Source organism: Hermetia illucens, chromosome 6 (genome assembly GCF_905115235.1).
Source record: "Hermetia illucens chromosome 6, iHerIll2.2.curated.20191125, whole genome shotgun sequence".
NCBI lineage: Eukaryota > Metazoa > Arthropoda > Insecta > Diptera > Stratiomyidae > Hermetia > Hermetia illucens.
The window spans coordinates 4,018,609-4,037,942 of record NC_051854.1 but is presented as its reverse complement, the minus strand read 5'-3'; the positions used below and the strand labels follow the sequence as shown (position 1 = coordinate 4,037,942).

At 45.5% G+C, this 19,334-nt stretch overlaps 3 protein-coding genes across 6 annotated transcripts in view; 2 read left to right on the top strand and 1 right to left on the bottom strand.

Annotated features, from left to right (window-relative positions):
* Positions 1-1,329: 1,329 nt before the first annotated feature.
* On the bottom strand, positions 1,330-10,014 carry LOC119658654 (integrator complex subunit 1). Its single transcript, XM_038066198.1, has 3 exons — positions 8,629-10,014; positions 5,462-6,444; positions 1,330-5,354 (listed from the first exon to the last, which is right to left on the bottom strand). The coding sequence occupies exons 1-3, from the start codon at positions 9,944-9,946 to the stop codon at positions 1,404-1,406; spliced, it is 6,252 nt and encodes a 2,083-aa protein (XP_037922126.1). The 5' UTR covers positions 9,947-10,014; the 3' UTR covers positions 1,330-1,403.
* Positions 10,015-10,185: 171 nt separating this feature from the next.
* LOC119658655 (phosphorylated adapter RNA export protein) lies at positions 10,186-12,204 on the top strand. The gene is made up of 5 exons (XM_038066199.1): positions 10,186-10,517; positions 10,580-11,258; positions 11,319-11,410; positions 11,470-11,746; positions 11,804-12,204. Exons 1-5 carry the CDS (start codon positions 10,467-10,469, stop codon positions 12,007-12,009), a joined length of 1,305 nt encoding a protein of 434 aa, XP_037922127.1. The 5' UTR covers positions 10,186-10,466; the 3' UTR covers positions 12,010-12,204.
* A 4,638-nt stretch (positions 12,205-16,842) lies between these two features.
* The window catches only part of LOC119659285 (E3 SUMO-protein ligase PIAS3), an 89,366-nt gene continuing 86,874 nt past the window's right edge, over positions 16,843-19,334 (top strand). For 2 of the 4 annotated variants that reach the window (XR_005250335.1, XM_038067295.1), the window contains exon 1: positions 16,843-17,099. Coding sequence is in view for 3 of the 4 variants with exons in the window: in XM_038067295.1 (XP_037923223.1) it covers positions 17,007-17,099 (93 nt within the window). In the remaining variant the exon portion in view is untranslated. The remainder of the gene's footprint in view (positions 17,100-19,334) is intronic. The other 2 variants (XM_038067298.1, XM_038067297.1) reach the window with 2 other exon arrangements.

Below are 19,334 nucleotides of genomic sequence, written 5' to 3'. Positions count from 1 at the left end.
CAAAAACAATCTTCGAAGGATATGTCGATCCGCATAGTAGCTCCATAAAGAAGAAAGGAAAAGAGGGAATCCCATATTAGCCTATCTAGCTCAAGGTCTTTTGAAGATTTTCACTTCATAAAAGAAGCAAAAGATCAGTAGGTTGGAAAATTGACCACCAGCATCATCAGTTTCAATTTCTCATGAAGTAGAGTGAATGGGTAGCTTGTGTTGGATCATGTTTTGCGGTCGCGTGCTACACCCAGTGGGTCTAGGGATATTCGATTGAGACCTCCAAAGACGGAGCGCTCTCCAACGATACGAAAAGCCATTTTGCCCTTACCATTGGCAAGTCTAGATGGAGTGGCTCCACTCTAGTCACCCATCGTGAGCAAATGTTTCCGTAGAGGACACCTATTAATGACTTCATTTTATTTTATTCAGCCCGAGAATTCCGGCCGCTTTGAATCCGTGTTCTTCCTGTGGCATAAATAGGCTTGGTCTCTATTCTTCTCCTTTTTTCATCGATGAACTAATCTCCAAGTTCCCTATAGTTTTGACAGCTGCAGATTTGCTAATTCCAACGGCAAGTTCCAGTCCTAAAATTGGAAATGGGACAAAAGGTCAAGTATTAAGTGGCGACATCCTCCAAACTGGTGGAGTAGTGCAGGAACGCGTTGAAAAGTCTGGACAGTCTCAAGGTAACCCCCTCTGGGTTCGCGGTCATAGGAACATAGAGGAGAATGAGCGAGATGACGAACTAGTCAGGCAGCGCCCTGCTTTCGGCAGTCCTTCAGCAGCCTGCGTCCCCCTAGCGACTGTTAAGTGGGGAATCTACTGGCGCCACTTACCCCAGATGGCGAAAGCTTACCACTGTGCCAAGTCAAGGAGAATTTGGCCTATAACAAAACCCAATCGCGAAAGCTCTTGTGCCAGACGCATACAAGACACATACAAGATAGAGGCGGTCTGCGCGAGGCACTGGCCTATAGGAGATCAAGCCGCCAAACTCAGCATACACTTCAATTCGCATTTTCGAAGCTGCGGAGAAAAGGAAGAAACGCTTTGCAATTGACGAGCTCTAGCTAAAGCCACTCTACGGAGACTAAATAAACCATTCTTTGAGAACCTCAGAGGGCCTCTCTCTACAAGGTGGAGGAGCTGAGGAACAAGGATGATCTCTCCCAGCCCAAAGTTTTCTCAAATTAAGTTAATTGTGCACTTTCAACCCGGGCTCGACTTTTTTCCTAACAACCCAGCCATACAGAAATCAAAACAACGAATTTTCAGACTTTTTACTGTTTATTCCAAAGATAGGCATTCCACAGAATTACAAGTGCTTACCACTAGCTTAGAAACTCTAAAACGAACCATTTCCCATATGGTTCGCCATAACATAAAATCTTACATCTCTTAAAACCTCCTCAGCATGCATGCTGCAACTTCAAACTTTGCAAACATCTCTTAATTTGCGCTACTGAATTCAGCCTTGATTGAATGCCCAAATCGAAAACTGTACTCAATATTTCCGGAGCAAATTCTTGCAAGCAAAGAACAATTTCAATTAAATTCTCCAACGAAGAATTCGCCACACCTGAATTAGGATCGCTCAATGATTGTATATAAGCATTAACCGTTGTCTTGTTGATATCCCGATTGCCAGGATTATGTTTCAAGTGTCTCACCAGCAAAGTATGCGCCGTACTTCGAACTAACAAACTTGGCGAGAATATCAGCTCCAAAAGGCGATCGAAAAGCCCATCCAGAAATCCGCCCCGTTTGAAAGTTAAACTTTCGATCTCCTTCAATGGTTGCAGGATTATTTCCTCCGCGTTTGATCTTTGAATGATATCGATAAGTGATTTGACATGCGGCGAGATTTGCATTTGTCGGGACATCGGTCCCCCAACAGCAAAAGAGGCTGCACCACGGCTGTCAATGTCTAGCTGAGCGAGAGTGCCACTAGTTGAGGGCTCGTCTGTTTCCATTGCATGTTGGGACTGCTCGTCAGGATCAAATTCTGTTTTGCCATCATCTTCGCTTAGTTCTGTGTTGACGGTTTTATGTTTCAGCAGCGATAGACCTTGGACAAGTTGGTGCAAGGAAGTGAAGTTTCGATATTTCAGGACGAGCTCCTGAAGCAGTCCAGTGTACTGTTCCACAAACGCCAGAGCTGACGACGGATTCGCGTTAATATACGCTTGGAGGAATTCAACAAGACGGAACAAAATGGCGTAGACCTCCTTCGCTCGAACGTGATGCTTCAAGAGTGTGAAGTAACAGTCCAAAGCTGTCTGGAGCCCATGTTTATAGGCATCGTCGAAAATGAGTGGCTGCAGCAATTCCATTACACCTAAAACTTGGTGAAACCGCGGCAAATGATACTCAGCGCGTAGAACATTCAGCGACATATGGGCTTTCCCTTGAAGCAAGGACGCAAGCATAGAAATTTGTCGTAAAAACAGGGCTGGATGGGTGGCTGCAAGTTTGCGAATCTGCAACTCAATATCGCTGGACATAATCTGATCCTTCTGGGTCTGTAAGCTTGCAATTGTCGTTATTATGTACGCTGCCACCTTGTCCGCCTTGCATCCTTTGAAATTCTGCAAATCAGAGCAGTAGACATCGTTCAAGTCCATGTCAACGAATTTCATTGTGGGCACCATCAGATACAACTGTTGGAAGTATTTGAATTTCAAGGCGTCCGGGCATGAATACGATTTCACGAAGTCGATTAGCTTACGAAGATTGAACGAATTCGGATTGCTAACTTTCAATAGCAATTCCACTCTTGAATTTAGCTTCTCCGCGTTGCTATCAGTGCGGCCGGCATTCACTTCGTTTAGGTACTCATTTAGGGCGTATTCCGTGAAAACATTTATCTGATGCGAGTCCAGATTCAGAACATATTCAATTTGCTCGTGTTTAGGCGTGGCCTTTTCTCGGCCCTGCCACAGTTTCGGGTTTTGAATCAAAGCCTCTATGAAATTAAGCACCGAAGAACAGTCATAGTTTGGTCGGTAGCTTGCTAGCAAGTAGGTGACCGTGTCCTGAATTGTCGTCCAGTTCGCCTGGTGGCACAACAAGGACAACATATAGAAGCGGAACTCATTCAAATTAGCTGAGAACAGAAGATCTATTTGCTGTTGGGTGTTTACTGTGATCAATTCCGAATCGATTTCGGCCAACCAGTCGATAAGAATGCCCTTCCTGTTCGAGAACCCTGCAGAGCCTGATTCTTGCTTAATATTATACGCTGGCGAGTTGAGGAACGCAACTATTCCCTCGACTAAGTGGCTGGTTCGGCCTGTGTTGACCATGTCGTTCACAAACTTTCTTCCTTGCGTTTCTATCTCAATATCGCTTGCAGACAACAAAAGCTGTGAGAAATCCTGCTTTCCCACTTGCAAGGGGTGCACTTCTGGTATTTGTTTTACGTAGCTCTTCCGCTTGTTCAGGAGAATCGGAAGGAAAGTTGTCTTGTTCAAGCTGGTCGACATATGGAGGAGACTAATCAGTTTATCCATCACGCGAAGCATAAGTTTAAAGTTTTTGTTTTCAGGTCCGAACAGGACTCGAAGTAACGTGCAAACATGGGACTTGGGGAAGATATTGTCGAAGAAATGAATGTGGTGCTGCTCGGCAATTTTCAACAACTGCATTGTCGCTTTCTCTATGGCAACATCTGAGCTGTCAGTACCCTTTTGCCGTTTTGATGGGACTGGGTCGCGCTTTAGTAACTTTTGAACAGTTTTCCGGAATTGCGGGGTATTCACGTTCGGACTTCGAACCACCAAATCGACGATGTCACGCTTGTCGGGCTTCTCAGTGGTTACAATTGTTTGGAACTGATCTAAGCTCACCGACTCGAGTACTTGCATGGGCGGTTTTACTGGTTCTGATATGCAATCATTTTCGCAATCTAGTTTAAGGGCCTGTACGGTAATATGCCCGTTTTTAGCCCCTCGAGCTTGTTGGATCTCAATCAAATGCCCCAAGTACGACTTATTCATAATAGCGTTCTTCACTGCTTCAGGATTCTCGATAACAGCCGTGTCCAACAACGCGAACAGCTTCGACATTGAACTGATGGGCGTGCCGAAATTTTGCACGAACAAGACAATTTGGTCTGGAGTTAAATCATACATTGCCGCGTCAACCAAACGATCTACTGGGCTGCGGATCATTTTCAGCTTCAGCCAGTCAGGAAGCAGTTGAACTGGTTCGTTAGTGTCGATTGTGTATGCCTGGGGAATGTAACGGCTAGCCGGGAACCAGTAATCCAATATCGGGATCGAGTTGGGAAGAGTTATCGTCGAGTGGGTTAGCAGAATAACGAAAGCATGGATGATGTTCAGGTGAATAGGAAGCTGCACACCGTCCTCGAAGTGAACCATTAGAAGATCAGGATACTCCGCCCATTCGTATGGGGCCTTATGCTCTCTCAACTTTATCAAATAATTGTTAAACATGACAAACAAGCAGTTTAACGTTTGTAATCGACTGTCCGCTAGTGCTTCGTTCACCAACAGCGAAGTATTCGGCGGAATGGGAATAATCTGTTGGAAGATAGTGGTCCTTTCGACAATCAGCTGCGACATATCCATCACATGCTCAAGCATATCCGGTACCGCATCGTGGAGTGTATGCGCGGCGATGAACTGGATATAGATCATCACGAGCTCTGGATTGTTCTCGATTTGGCATGCGGCTCGAAGCTGCGCCACTATCGACGGCCGAATACTCAAAAAGTGGGGAATCTGTGGAAGATGCCGCAATAACCAATCACTTACCGGGTTCTCCTCTTCATTTGGCTTTTGAAAAGTTTGCAGAAGCAATTTCAGCCCATTGATAGCCAAAATTCGTGATTGTTTCACAGTCGAAGCGAGTCGTCGCAAGAAATAATCAAGAACTTCGCAAGCCATTTGCGTCTCCGACGATTCATCCTGAAGCAACTTCCTCAGATAGTTCAGCAGCTCTACATCCCGATTATTGTCCGTATTCATATTCGCCGAATTCGACAGCAGAAACTCACAGAGACATTGGACAGGCAAATGATTGAAATCGCCCTCGCTGTTTTGAACCAAGTCGGCAAGCCACGGCATAGCTTGCGTGGTCCCTTGTCTTTGAATGATGTCCAAAAGTAAATCCGGCTTTCGACTGCGACAAAGCAAATGGCCTAGTTTATGGCTGGCGTTGAGTTGTTGAAGTTGCTCGAGGAACGGATTTGGAGGCCGGCGTGGGACTCCCATTGGATCCATTATCATTAGTTGAGACAGAAGCAAGGAGTTTTGTTCAGTGATTATGACTTTTGATGTCGCCGCGGCGAGATGGCTTTCAAACTCGAGAATTTGGGAACGTTCTAAACTTGCAACCTGTAGGGACGGAAACGTATATATTTAAATTTTCAATCGTTTGGAAAAACAGTTGCTTCTGGAGAATAAAATTGCCCAGAAGCCAAATATCGCATGAACATCATTACCTGCAACTCCTCCTCAGCAATCCTCACGTCATGAAATTGATTCGTAATACACATCTCCATCAAAGTACGCAACATCGGGTATCGTTCCCAGCAAAAAGCCCCAAACGAGCTTGGATTATGGGCCGACAGCATCAACAAGATATTCCACGCCTTCCAGTAAAGCGCCGAGATCGCCAATTTCGGTGGCTCATATCCAACGGGCAACTGAATGTTCTCCGGATGATGATACTCGGCCATGCTGAACAAAAACTCAATTATCTCCAGCTTACTCGCCTCAATCGCCGGATAATCTACAGCTCGCAAACTGGACGCTCGACGAATTGTTTGCTCCAACACTTCAACTGTATCCGGGACGCTGAATGGATTATCCTTCGAAATACCGATCAGAATAATGCAAATAATCGAATCCTCAAGAACAGGCGTCTCGGACGCCAATCGCATCAACATAGCACGTTCAGGTTCTGGTGGCCACTGATCGCATTTTGAATACTGTTCGGGAGCGTCCAACAGCAGGACCTTGTGCAATGCATGACTGTATTCCGTGGACGACGGGCTGAACAAACGCGGCACAATACTATGCATCCATGTCAGCACGTCCAACTGGATTTGTGAAATTTGCGAGTAAAATGTCATCATAACAACGGGTGAACTCTTCATATCACGTCCGGCTCGAATTGCGACGCTTGCCTCACGTACTTGCGGTGAAACAGTCAGAAACATGCAGAGACATATCAAATCAACCATTGAGTGGAAGATGCGATCCTTGAATTCTGACTGTTGGATTTGGCTGGCGAGTTCCGTGCGACTTGTGAGGAATGCCTTGACGAATTCTACGAGATTTATGTCGTAGCGCAGCATTTTGACCAACTCGCGAAGAAAGACGCGCAATGTACGAAGGCAATCTTCACGTTGCAGAAGAAATTCTTGGTAGATTTCAGCTAGATGTCGTGCAGATTCTTCGGGTTTGGTCTGGAACATGTTGGCTGGAAATAGAAATGAAGGAGTGGGAGCTATTAGTGGATTTTCTTGGAGAATGATTAAAAATTGAAGCAAAATTTTGGACTAGTCTTCGTCAAAAAAGTGCTTTATCGAGAGAAAATGTCAGAAGAACTTGAAGTCCCAAAAGAGGTCCGTCAGGACAGGATTCTGCTACCGATATTCTATCTTGTCATCATCGATGACGTCCTTCATGCTACCTTGGCCAGGAGACGTGTAAAGATTCAATGAACCATGACAGCTTTCCTTAAACACCTCGTCAATGCTAATGATGCCTGCTTGCTCTCTCATCGATCACTGGAATATGGCCCAGTGACTCTTGTAACAACCGGCACTAGTACTATGTTGAACAACTCAAAATCTTCAACCAGCAGCAATGGTAGAGTAAGCTTGAAGATTATATGCTGCTTGGTAGGACGTCCTTGAATGTTGATGACGTTATAATAGTTCAGAGTAACATCTTGAGCCACTGGCAACTTTAATGACGCTGGCAAGTTGTCCCTGATTCGACTCAGTTCCTCCCTTAATTGCTCTGGTGTAATTAGAAGTGTATTGATTTTCCCGTGAACCCGACCCCCCTTGAACCCGCTGAAATTTCGGCGCAACAAGAACATCAGATGTTCTGGGAACTCCTTCTCGTGAATGCAGTCGATGTTCGTAATTATATTGTTGATGTCCGCCTCCCATTCCGATAGCTATTTATCCAAGCTTGCATGATCCCTTCGAATTATATTTGCGATGTCATCCATGAGGGATGTGTAGTTGTTTATCAAGTGGAGGAGGTGCTGCTGGTCCTCCTTGATACCTTGTATGGTCGGTGACATAGATTCAGCATAATCGGAGTCTAGGACACCAAATAAGGTGTTCGGTACGTTGCCCACAATATTCACTGCACCTCTCTCTGATCGAAAACCTTGTGGTCCAGGCAGGAAAAGTTTATTGTTTGCTCCGTCTGTGACCTGACGGCAGGCATCTCGCTGGACGAGTGCTTGGCAAGTCGTTGCTAGGAAGCGGTTGCCGCTTTGTAAAGTTTCAAATTCCTTCCAGAATGGTTCCATGTTATAATAAACGACTAAGATCCATTGGCCGGAGATAAGGTTGGCTGGACCCAGGCTCTCGAAGTAGACCCCTGGTGGGTGATCAAATGGGTTGACCTTGATAAGTGTGGCATGCCCAAATACCGGAACTAAACATGCTAATAACAATATAACTATTGCTGATCCAATCGACGCTCACCTTGGCCTTCTGGGCGGAGAGTTTTCTAGCCTAATGCCCGATATGGAGGCTGTTGAATCATGCGGTGATGCATCCAGTTGTTGGTTTCTGGGTTCATTTGAAGCGTCATCTACCGGAAGCGAAGCCAGCTTGGATCGATCTGCGGACCACTCAATTGGCCGTGCGGACGTCTGCCACTCTCACCAGACTATCGTCACCTTTGATGCTGTTGACGATTCTTCCCAGTGGCCATTTCAAAGGCGGGCTATTGTCATGCTTGATGATGACATTGATTCTTCCATTTGTGCCTGTTTTGGAGCTGGTTAAGATATTCCATCGACCATCGTCGCCAGAAGTCCAATTTTAGTTGGGAGATGGTCTTCCAACGGGCGCTAGCTGCTAGAAACCTATTGCGCATTATGTTCGGGCTCTTGTTATTGCAAAGAAGATGGCGAAGAAGACCGGCGGAGGGATCGGGCGGTAAGGGGTTCCCTGAAAAGACAACTAACTTCCTCCCCTCCCCTCCCGTTGGTGAAGGAAATTCCCTAACTTGAAGGCTCCCAAAGCCGGGAATAATGGTTCCAACCTAGTTCTCTGATAACATGGAGGTGTTTAGTTGGTTGTCCGACAGCGTACTGTTGCGGGAGTCCAGCACTCTCTGCGTAAACACATTCACCTACCCTACTCCCAAAAAAGCCCAGGAATTTGGCACAAGCAAAAATATTGTGCGCACCCTTGCAGGTATTACAATCGCCTCCTGCTGCTATCATTTTTGTCGACCAGTTCGCTCTCTGACGCCTTTTCGGAGGATCTGTGCCATGTTGAGCGCACTTTGTAGCCTAACGCTTCGATAGTTTTGGACTTAGGATCCCTCATATCCCAATCATTGGATAAACCTTACCGAACATGAAAGGGACACTAACATTGGATGTGGTTCTGCCCTAAAGTGTACTTACCCAACATTCCCATATTATTCGGATTCCTCGCGTTCGACAGCTCATTCTGCACCACATACTTGAGCATAATATATAGAATGTCCGGTTGCAAGTTCAGCATCTCCTTCAGGCACGACATGTAGATGTTAATCAAAGGTTTCGCCTTAAGACGCATCTTCACCAAAGTCGCGAGCACTTCTTGGTCCCTGGCGGTCTGCCCCGTCACATTATAGCAAATATACGTTAAGAGTTCCTGCGCGGGTTTCATCAGTTTGCCGTTGTGTATCCAAAGTTCCAATCGCGACACCGAGAGCGCCCGGACCTCGCATATTCCCGACGTTGTTGAGAGGAATTTAAGGAAATTCCGTGTGGAGCAATCCTGCTGTTGGCGTCTGTTTAGCTGCTCTTTTGCCGTGTCCAGAACATATTTCTCCACAATGTGAAGGTTGTTTGCATAACGATCCTGAACAGGACAGTCCAGAGCTGATTCGCCAGTCCGCAGGGTGTCGGCATGCATCGAGTTATCCCCGGAATCGTCGTCCAAAGACTCCCGACTGGACTGGGACAATGTGATTAGCTCCGGTTGCAACATAGACTTCGGCGGGACACGAGTCCCAAAAGCTGTGCAAATGTTCTCCACGAATGGGGCGCATTCAGCGTTGTCAACCCAAACTCGCTCGTTGGCCGCATCGTCAATGTAGATTTTAACGAAAAGCTCCGGCCAAGACTTTTTATCATGGTATCCACGGGCAAGGAGGTTGGTCGCAAGGACGTGCGCGGTGGGATTATTGCGACCTTTGAATGCGTGCTGGTTGTCGCGTTTCAGAATCGAAATCAAGGCCGAGGTGACAATATCGTTGCAGAAAAGTGACGGCCGCATTTTCGCCAAGTACATCAGGGACAGGGAAAGCACAGACTCGGCTTTGTTCCGTGATGATAACATTTTCGCAGCACCACACAGGAGCCCCACAACCGTGTCCGAGTCCTGATGCTCGATTGCCGAGAAAATAGACGTGACGAAATCTGAGGGCTCGCAGTCAACCGCCATTTGCTCCCATTGTTCCAGGACGAGACTGGAACTGTTGCTTCCTTCGCCGGAGAGACGAGGAACGGAGCCTATGCTACTTCCAAGTTTTGGTTTTTTCGAAACAACACTAATTGGCGTGGAGGCGTCCCGTTTACGATCAGACGCCGCGGCTCCTTTGACCGACGACATAACCTTGCTCTTATCATCGCGACTAGTTGATGCTTTTGTGCCCAAAGCATACAATTCACTACCGGCGTGAGGGGCACCGACTTTACTTTTTACCGACCTCGAGGGAGGTTTATTGCGATCCATTTTTATCCTTGCTTTTTTCGAACTTTTTAATAACTCGAGCGACAAGTCCCGGTTGTGTTGTGTACTTACATACTGTCACTTTTTAGATCGAACAGCTGATTGATCTGACGTCTATTTTGTGTTGAATTGGAAATGGAACGCAAGTTCCACAAATTCACAATAGTGAGTTAGTGGATTAAAACTGACAAATAACATGAAGTATACAATGATTTCCAGTGCAAATTACAGCAAATGAAAACAAAATATCCATTGAGTCCCCGCGATGCTAATTTTTAGACAATTTCATTCATAAATTCGTAAATTCCATTGCATCTTCCAGTCACTTTCCGTGCGCACCCGACTCCACACTCCCCCGCACACCTGACTTACATTGGACTGCGCTCACTGCATCGCGACTGGCGGTTTCAGATGTCACTTGAGCGTCGACTGAGTTCTGTTGAGTTGAAAGCGAGAGATCCCCCGAGCTCCACAAGGACAAGTGCATCGGCAGCAGAATCGCAATTTCGCCTGAGCCGCCTCGATGGAAACGGACATTGTGAAATACCCGGCCGACGACCTGGAGGAGGGAGAGGTGACCAAATCTGAATTTTCTTTGCATTTTAACCAATGTTTGTGTTTGTTTGTGATTTACAGCTATCGGACGGCAGCGATGAGGTCTACACCCCTCTGCAAAGGCCGGACACGAAACCGTTGCATGCGTCCGACGCGCCCATGGCGTCCGCGGGCTCCACGTCCGCCTCGAGGATGGACGAGGCTGAGGACACGAGCTCCGAGCTGGGTCTAAGCTCGGACGATTCCTCGTCTGGTTCGGACGAGGGTGTGAAAAGGCTGGCCCGTGGCGAGGAGAAAAAGACCAAAAAGAAGCGTCCAATTGCACAACTGCGGGTAAGACCGATCGCGACCATGCAGAACGCGCGCCCCAAGAAGTACAACGTGTGGAGCGAGAGCTTGCAAGAGGAGTCGCTTATGGAGAATATGCGTGGCTTCGACGTGACCAAGGATATGAAGAGCGACAGGAGCGTGGAGACCTATGATTTCTCGATTAAATACCGCTTGAACGGCGAGAATCGCCTGAAACGTCGAGCGGGCGGAGGCAACTACTCGGACGAGGACTATTACCAGAGCAGCAAGCGGAGCCGACAAGAGCGCAGGAGCGTCAAGGATCGACTAGGCAGCAGGAAGAGCAGCTCGAGCAGCGGCGACAATGCTCCCAGGCACATCCTAAACTTGGATGTCCAGGAGGGGGCGAGCGACGAAGTGGTGGCCAGGGACATAGCGAACAAACTTTACGAAGAAAAGGACGATCTACTACGTGAGGATCATCTCTCTTTCCATTCTAAACTTGCGAAAACTCTTTATCTTCTCTTTGCAGTGCGCGTGGTCCAGGTCTTAGGCCAAAAGGAGGCGATCGAGTTCTTCAAGGAAACACAGCACATCGAGCGAGATGGCGGCATGATGATCATGGTAAGCTTCACTCCGTTCTCACCACCCTTGGCTCCTTAAACATTCCCTTATAATTCCAGAACGGCCAGCGCCGACGCACGCCAGGCGGAGTCTTTCTCTTCCTAATCAAAACCGACATAAAAATCTCCGAGGACGACAAGAAGTCCATCTTCCGCGAGGACACGCGAAAGGCAACCAACGAACGTAAAGTCATCCAGGCATGCCGCCGAGAACAAAAGGTCGAAGAGCTCAAAAAGCGCCTGAATCTCCAAGATAAGGAGCTGCAGCCGTTATCAAGCCGATCAGAGATTATGCCTGGCAACAAACACCACCTCAAACCCGACACAAATGGGACACGTAAGTACCAGCGATCGCCTCTTATCAGTGTAATGTCAAAGGGTGACTTTGTTGCAGTTTCTAATCCGCCACCATCGCCGGTGACTAATAGTGGCCAAGAGAACAGTCCCGACTACAGTGTGCATGCCATAAACCACGTCAACCACGACAGCAGCCCGGAGAAGATCGTGGCCCGGACCCTGAACGATCTGGACGACGAGAGCTTGTCCGCCTACGACGACGACGTGCTGGACATGAACTGTGATGACATGGATCTGTTCTAGGTGCACCGCCAGGACATTCACCATGTGAGTGTTTGGCGTTGAATGACTCAGTTACGTACGATTAGTTGGATATTTTTACTATTTTAGTTGTTTAGAGTGTTTTTATCACGATAAAAACGGACAATTATTTACTATTTTGTAAGATTGCTGCTGGGAAATATATTGTGTAAATATCGGCGTATTTTCTATGGATAATTGATGAGTTTTTGGTTTCGGCGTGAGTGCGAGCAATGTAAGTGAGGAGTTGGATGTGTTTCAAGTCGGATGGAGCGTGGATGTCGTGTTTCAAACAGGCGGTGTTCAGTCGCTATGATCGCTTAGTGCTAGCACCCTCAGGCTCCTTTACCCTGATCGGTTGCTAGCTCACTCAATGTTTTATCCACGACAGAAATCTTTTCCTTAATTCAGAAAACAATACAAAGACTATGGGACTGAAAAACATTATTTCGATACCTCATTACTGGATGGAATTTCTAAGCGAAAAGGACTTTATTAGCCCCTCAGAAAGAGGGTGAAATTCCGGGTCAGGCTGGCGAGTAGGAAACTCCAGGATAAGGGCAGTATGAAAGTGGGGCGGTAAGCCAGGTGAGGAAGCAACTACTCATCCAAAAATTCGAAACACGAACAGCAGAAACCTGGAAAGAGACTGCGGGGCAATTGCAATCAATTCAGCAATAAAGCAAAGTAGAACCCTTAGGGACTGCCTAGAGGGACAATGTTAACCTTCTTAGGCAAGAATATAGCATGGGGGCTGGACGCGGAAATAGGGACTAGCAAAGACAATGCAAAAAAGGAGTTCCCCGCATCCTTGAAAGAGGAATTTTGCAACTGGGTATGAGGATTCTGGGGATTTAATCTATCTGCCGTGTAGGCATAATCGCGTAGCCCTCTTCCGATATGGATTAATCTGGAAACCTGAATCAGAGCCCCGCCGTGATCTATACTGAGTGCAGGATCCGCAGTGGATGTGAGTCCTATGTAACTCCTCCGCTGTAACTAAAGGATAGTGCAGCACAACTACACAATGAGCTCTGCCTGCGATTGGGTTCAATCACAACCACCATGGAGAACAGCTCCTTCGGGAATTCTCCTGGAGTATATGCTCTCTGAGAGCCATCCCGATTCCCATGGTACCTTCGTTGAGGTTTCGTGGCGAGAGTCACTTTAGATGAGTCCCATGTACACTCGGGTCTGATTGCCATCCCAGGGTACGTGGAGACTTGAATCTAATCAGCCCGGCGTGGATAAGCGCAATGTAACCGGAGGGTGTTAGCGTGATCAGTAGCATGCTCTCTGTCAATTAACACAATGATCTTGTCCTTATGTATTCCTCAGAGACTTGAGTTCTTAGCAAGAAAATTCAGAAAATTGTTGGTTCCCTACAATGCGCGATCCGGTAGCCTATATAGCGGCAATATTCTATGGATAAGCACATAAAATCAGTCGAAACCCCACTTACCTTGTAGAAATTCCTGTGCTTGAACAGTGTGCGACACATAATGAGGCGGTGGATATTTCATTGAATCCACAAAAGACCATACCTATCCAATGCAGATCAGCCTTTATAATATCATCTTCATAAAGTGTCTCCTCAAATCTGTATAATTTCTCTTAAGAAGCTTCTTCCTTCTCCTTCTTCGCTATATCTGAAATTTTCATTGATGCATAGCACTGCATTTTTGTGATGCTCCTTAACTTCGACCTGAATCTTGCAATCAAGGTCCTTCGCTCCAAGGTGAAAAGAGCGCGCCTTCCGGTAAACGCCAACAGCGGTTCAAAATCGGATTCGCGTCTTCTACTACTGGGCGTTCCAGAGTAGAAAAGAACAGTCCCACAACAGGGAGGGGCGGGTGAGGAAATACTCTCTGGAATTCCACAATCTCACTTCGATTAGGCCCAGAATATTGCGCCGGAATTCTCGCTCAAGTTTGAGGAAGGCTATGGGTCAAAGAATAGACTCAGAGAATACATAATTATAGCGAAGAGACACTGCGAACCATCTAGCCTTGGCTGCAAGGGGTTGATTTGACCTTGGTGGCAAAATATCGGAAATGGCTATGATCAGCAGCACAATCAAGGTAGAAGCCAGTGGGCACAGGGTCATCTTGAAGTCACCGATCAAAAGGCGTTATAGTCAACGCCAAGTTAGACATCAAAGGACACCTAAAATATGCGTGTTAAACGGTGGTCAGTGTGCCTGCTTCAACTGTAAGTATGATGCAGAATGTTGGCGTACTAAAGCACAGCCGGATATTATTAGTAGCTAGCATGGTGCCATCCGCATTGTTGTTTGCTTCGGCCGTTTGAACAGCTTGCAGGACTGAATAAAGGTAAAATTGGTTTGTCGTCGGATGGTTCTGATGTTGATGAGATTAAAGTACTAGCCAAGGGACGAAAAAGGATAATTCTGGAGGCCCTACACGTCTTCCTAACCGTGAATAAAAAAGCATACGTGGAGGATATCAACAATATTTACTAGGGTATTGTACAAAGGAGGACATGGTTACAGCAGAGTAAAACGGATGAACGGATTATTGATTTACTATTTACAAGTTCGGTCCCATTACCGGAGGACTTTAAATGAATTTATTTTTCTAAATTATGTTAAGTATCTGCATCTTAATTGATTTTTGTTTGGGAATATCCTGAAAGTGCTACAAACTCTTAGCAGCCCCAAATTGTGGATCAAGTTTATTTTCCTCCGATTACACTCTTGCCTATTTCTAGATCAGTCTTATCGTTAGGAAGGTGGAACCAACTATAACTAATCTGCGGCTCCATCCCCGCTAGTAATTGCGCTTTACATCGATCATTATCCCTTAACATTTTTTAGCGTGGGCTTTCGTGAGACCAAACGCCAGCATTCATTATCATCATCATCAACGGTGTTCCTTATTAAGGCAGGCCAAGAAGCCTTAATAAGGAACACCAGAGATCCCGGTTTTGCGCCCAGGTCCACCAATTCGATATCCCTAAAAGCTGCGTGGTGTCCTGAATCATCCGTATAGTACCGATCCCTTAAAGGAACAAATATCACACAGACGTCCCCAATTTCAGACCAATTTTGCTAATCAATGTAATTGCCAAAACACTCAATGCAATAGCTAAGGACCGGCTCTACTGTTTCATAGAAGATTTTGAATGTTTGCCCAGCTGAAGCTATGCTCACAAAAACATATTTAAATGAGCTTCTGTTATACGCTTCGAAAAAAATTCATGTCCTCCATTCTCCTTGACATTCTAAATGTCTACAAAAAGGTTAACCAGCTGAAATGTTGCTTGCTTCCTTGTGGACTACAAACTTTTTCACTGAATGCACACATTTGAAGAAGTTCCACCTGTCAGTGCAACTGAAGTCGAAGAGGCAATAAAATGAATGAAATCGGGGAAAGCCACAGGACCTGACGACATCGCTTCTGAGCTCTGGAAAGCGAAGGGCTGGATCTCAACACTGTGGCTCAGTGAATTCTTTAATCAATTTACCTCAACGTCATCCGTCCTGTCGCCCTCTATGGTTCTGAGTGTTGGCCGACTATAAAAGACAATAAACGGCAACTGCCGGTAATGGAGACGAAGATGTTGCGTTGGACTAGTGGCGTGACATGTTTTGATCACATCCAAAATACGGATATTCGCGATCATTATGGGGTTGCACCGATCGTGGAAAAATTGCGAAAGAGGCGCTTTCGATGGTATGATCACGCAATTCGCGCTAACGAGAATTCACTTGCCAAGATTGGTCTGGACATCGAATTCGATGGTGAACGACCAAAAGGCAGCCCGAAACAACGGTGGCTTGATACACTGGATGAGGATTTAAAAGCCTCGCGACTGCATGCAGATCAGGCATTTGATAGAGCCAAATGACGAAAATGATCACGACGAGCCGAACCCGCTTGTGGACGGAATAAAGGTTGAAGAAAAAGAAGAAGACGCATCTAGTTTTCACTTCAATGCGGACGATTCAGGGGCAATCTTTCAATTTACTGACGATTCCCTGATTATTTCGTTTTCTGAGGCCAGAGAATTGTCAGCCAACAACCTCCTAGTTATATCAAATTCCTTGGCAGAACCATAGCCAGGTTACTCACTATTATGCTTGATTCTAGCGACATCTTAATAAATAAACGTTTGAGCTGCAATCAATGCATTCGGCCTCCCAACTGTAATGCTGTACAAATCCAATCCGACAAACCCCAACTTCGCCATCACGGGCGAACCTTCCCCCTATTGAAGAATAATTCTCATTGCAAAAGAAATCGTTTCTATGGAGTATTTATCCAAACTTTGCAGTTGAAATGGATACGCTCGTTATTTTAAAGCTTTTGGAAACGTCTTTCATCTGGTCGAACCTGATCGAATAACCACAAAGTCCACCAGAAAGCTAGGTAATTCCTTCATTCTATTATCGATCGGTGCAAAACGCTAGTAAATTTTTAATAATACAAAAATCTAAACTCTGGATAGTAGATTATGTCTAAGCAATGCATGTAAGAATAATTACTTACTAGCATTAAGTAACTTAATTTTATTTCAATGTAAGGCTATTACAATTGTTTGACCTACACGAACTTCTTTGCATTTTATATACCTTGAATACAATTACGATGATTATTCTCGAGAAGAACGCATTGAAATTAACGAATTTCTTTATCTACACCGGAAATGCATAACCTCCAAACAATCACCATGAAAAATTTCCCACACAGCTGACTACTTCCCCCTATTCCCTGAAGTCCCTCATTCAAAATCTTGCCGGTTTCGCGAAAATTTCCAACTTGTCAAGTTGTCAGCGCTGCTCTGGCATGTCAAGATAAGTGCCCAAAACAGATCTCCCTCTTGTCGTGTGTGTACTGGACGCGGTGCCGAGAAATATTTTTTTTCCGTTCAAGTTCCTTAGGTACAGCTGACATTTTCCAATCGGCTGGTGATTAGTTTTAAGTGTACAGCTTGAGGTCGAAAACTCTTCATTGATATCAACGGACAAGGCCGGCTAGATGCGAAAAACACGATCCCAAACGCAAGCAGAAAATGCTACCACAACGACCGGACCGAGTCCGCCATCTCGCGCGGAATTTAATGAAGTGCGGGTAAGTTTGCTCTTTTCGAATGAGAAGTGAAGGAATTTGAAGGCGTTTTCAGGTGAAGGATTAGAGGATGAGCGGTGGAAGGTTGGTGGCCGGGCGTCGTGGTGAGTCGTATTTAAGTTTTCGGCCCAAGGCCCCGGTCCTTAGGTTGTGTGGCTCTCGGGGGAAAAGGAGCGTAACAGTAGTTTCTGCAAGTTTTTGAACAGGTTGATTGTGCTGACAGTGCGATTTGATGGGGCTGCGTTTGCTTCGAATGGGGAATGGAGTCAATAGTGTATTTTGACTCCATTGTAATCGAAGCCGGTTAAAATGGCGCGAAATGGTGCTGATAAGTATAGCCTACAATTTAGTGTCAAGCGAGTAATAACATGCATTGTGCCTGCCTCAAATAGCAGCTTGATAGCGGAGCGGATATGATTCAATGATAAATTCGGGGAAGTACCGGCGTCAAGATATTAAGTGCTTTCAAAAGAATTCTTGAAAACGTACAAAGTTGTACATTCCCCTCGACCTCCCTGTCCGGTTCCTTATCAATATATACCATTTCCATCACGAATTTGCCCATGCCTAGACCTGTCGGTATTCCAAATGTAAACGTTTAACATTCGACAACGTGCTCTATGGAAAGTTACCCAACTTCCGATAATGCGATCGAACCAAAGCGATCTCGTCATTCGGATTTTTATGTTACGAAATTGCATAACAGGCGTCCTTCCTCAACGATCGATCCAGTCAATATGAATCTTGTTCCTTTTTCCTATGACAACTTGGAGTAAAGGTTATTGGAAGAACCATTGTAGTTTACCTCGTGTAGGCATAGGACCTGTTCTGCTCGCTATAACATTTTCATCTTTATCAGGACATTAATAGGGGTTATGAAAATGGCATTTGTAAATTCGGATAGGTTTTGGTTCCTTTGGCTGCAGCAAACTACACTGAAGACCCATAATTGTGGGTGTTCAGCACTTTATCTACAAAACCTTAAGGTTAGTCCAAATAACTTGCATCATAGTTCTTCCTTTCTACTGGCAGCAAGGCTGGTAAAGTTGTAGGATTGCCTTATATCTTTCTATTACAAAAACGATGAGTTTGGGCTAACAAAATCTGTGGCATTGGATCAATAAAGTTGGCAAGCATCTTCTATGATGAGAGATCTTTAAGTTGGAGCGCCTGTGTTCTGATATCAAATTTGTTTGAGGCAACAATGCATTCTGTCTTGGTCCTAGCTGGGGTTCTCTGACAACACCAAGTTAATGGTAAGACGAAAATCGACTTAGTTGCCTCTTCGTCCGTATCTCATGATTGTCTATGTCCTCCACCAACGCAAGAACTAAGGGATTTAGATGTGTATCCGGAGTCAAGTGGGTCTGAATTGTTAATAAGTCGTGATATAAACACGTGGTATATTTGCTACAGAGATAGCAAATGAAATCCTAGAAGAGAATTTCAGCCGGTCTTCCAACTGCAAATATAGGTTATGCCCCAACGTTCTTCAGGCCAAAGAGAAGTGAAGTAACTGACTTAATAATTAATTTTTCAAAAATGTTAGAGTTGATTACATACTGGCAGGCCCTAGACGAAATCTCACTGTTGCTTAGAATTTGGCCTGGAATCTGAGGTCAACACTGTAGGTTCCCTGGCGGAAACGATAACTGCAAAAACTCAGAAAATCAACTAGGCTCTGTGAGGAACTGAAAAGTGAAAAAGAGACTTCAAGGTTATGCAAAGTCCTCAAACAGGATAAGTCGAACCAAGTTGGACTCTTCATATGGTTTCCATATTCGTCTTCGAAACGACATACTCCGTGATAATAACCAAAAGAGAAGAATGGTCGATAAATGTCCACGAGTCTTTTGAGATTAAATACTTAATAATTTTCACTGAAGGGTCAGTCATGGATCGAGCGCAGGGGTATTCTCGGGAAATCTGATTATTGAACTCGCTCAACCTCTCGAAAAAATGACGACCAGAATAGAGGAGGAGGAAATACATCCCATTTCATTGGCAGCAGAAGAATGTTTACAACAAAAATGAGACCCCCCGCATTATTCGAATCTGTTCCGACAGTCGGGCAGCATTAGCAGCACTAAACAGCAACGACATATGAAGCCAGTTGGTGTGGAGTTGTCATCGTGCGCTGCTAGAACTTGACCGACTAAACGAAACATTTCAGATGCGGATACCAGGGCACTCAAACATCGCTGGTAATGTGAAGATAACAGAATGGCTCGCCAAAGT

Coding starts and splice junctions, on each gene's coding strand:
- LOC119658654 (XM_038066198.1), bottom strand. CDS start 9,946: ATGGATCGCAATAAACCTCCCTCGAGGTCGGTAAAAAGTAAAGTCGGT. Junction 6,445..8,628: donor GAATAATATGGGAATGTTGG/GTAAGTACACTT, acceptor TTCTATTTCCAG/CCAACATGTTCCAGACCAAA. Junction 5,355..5,461: donor TTGCTGAGGAGGAGTTGCAG/GTAATGATGTTC, acceptor CCGTCCCTACAG/GTTGCAAGTTTAGAACGTTC.
- LOC119658655 (XM_038066199.1), top strand. CDS start 10,467: ATGGAAACGGACATTGTGAAATACCCGGCCGACGACCTGGAGGAGGGA. Junction 10,518..10,579: donor ACGACCTGGAGGAGGGAGAG/GTGACCAAATCT, acceptor TGTGATTTACAG/CTATCGGACGGCAGCGATGA. Junction 11,747..11,803: donor ACCCGACACAAATGGGACAC/GTAAGTACCAGC, acceptor ACTTTGTTGCAG/TTTCTAATCCGCCACCATCG.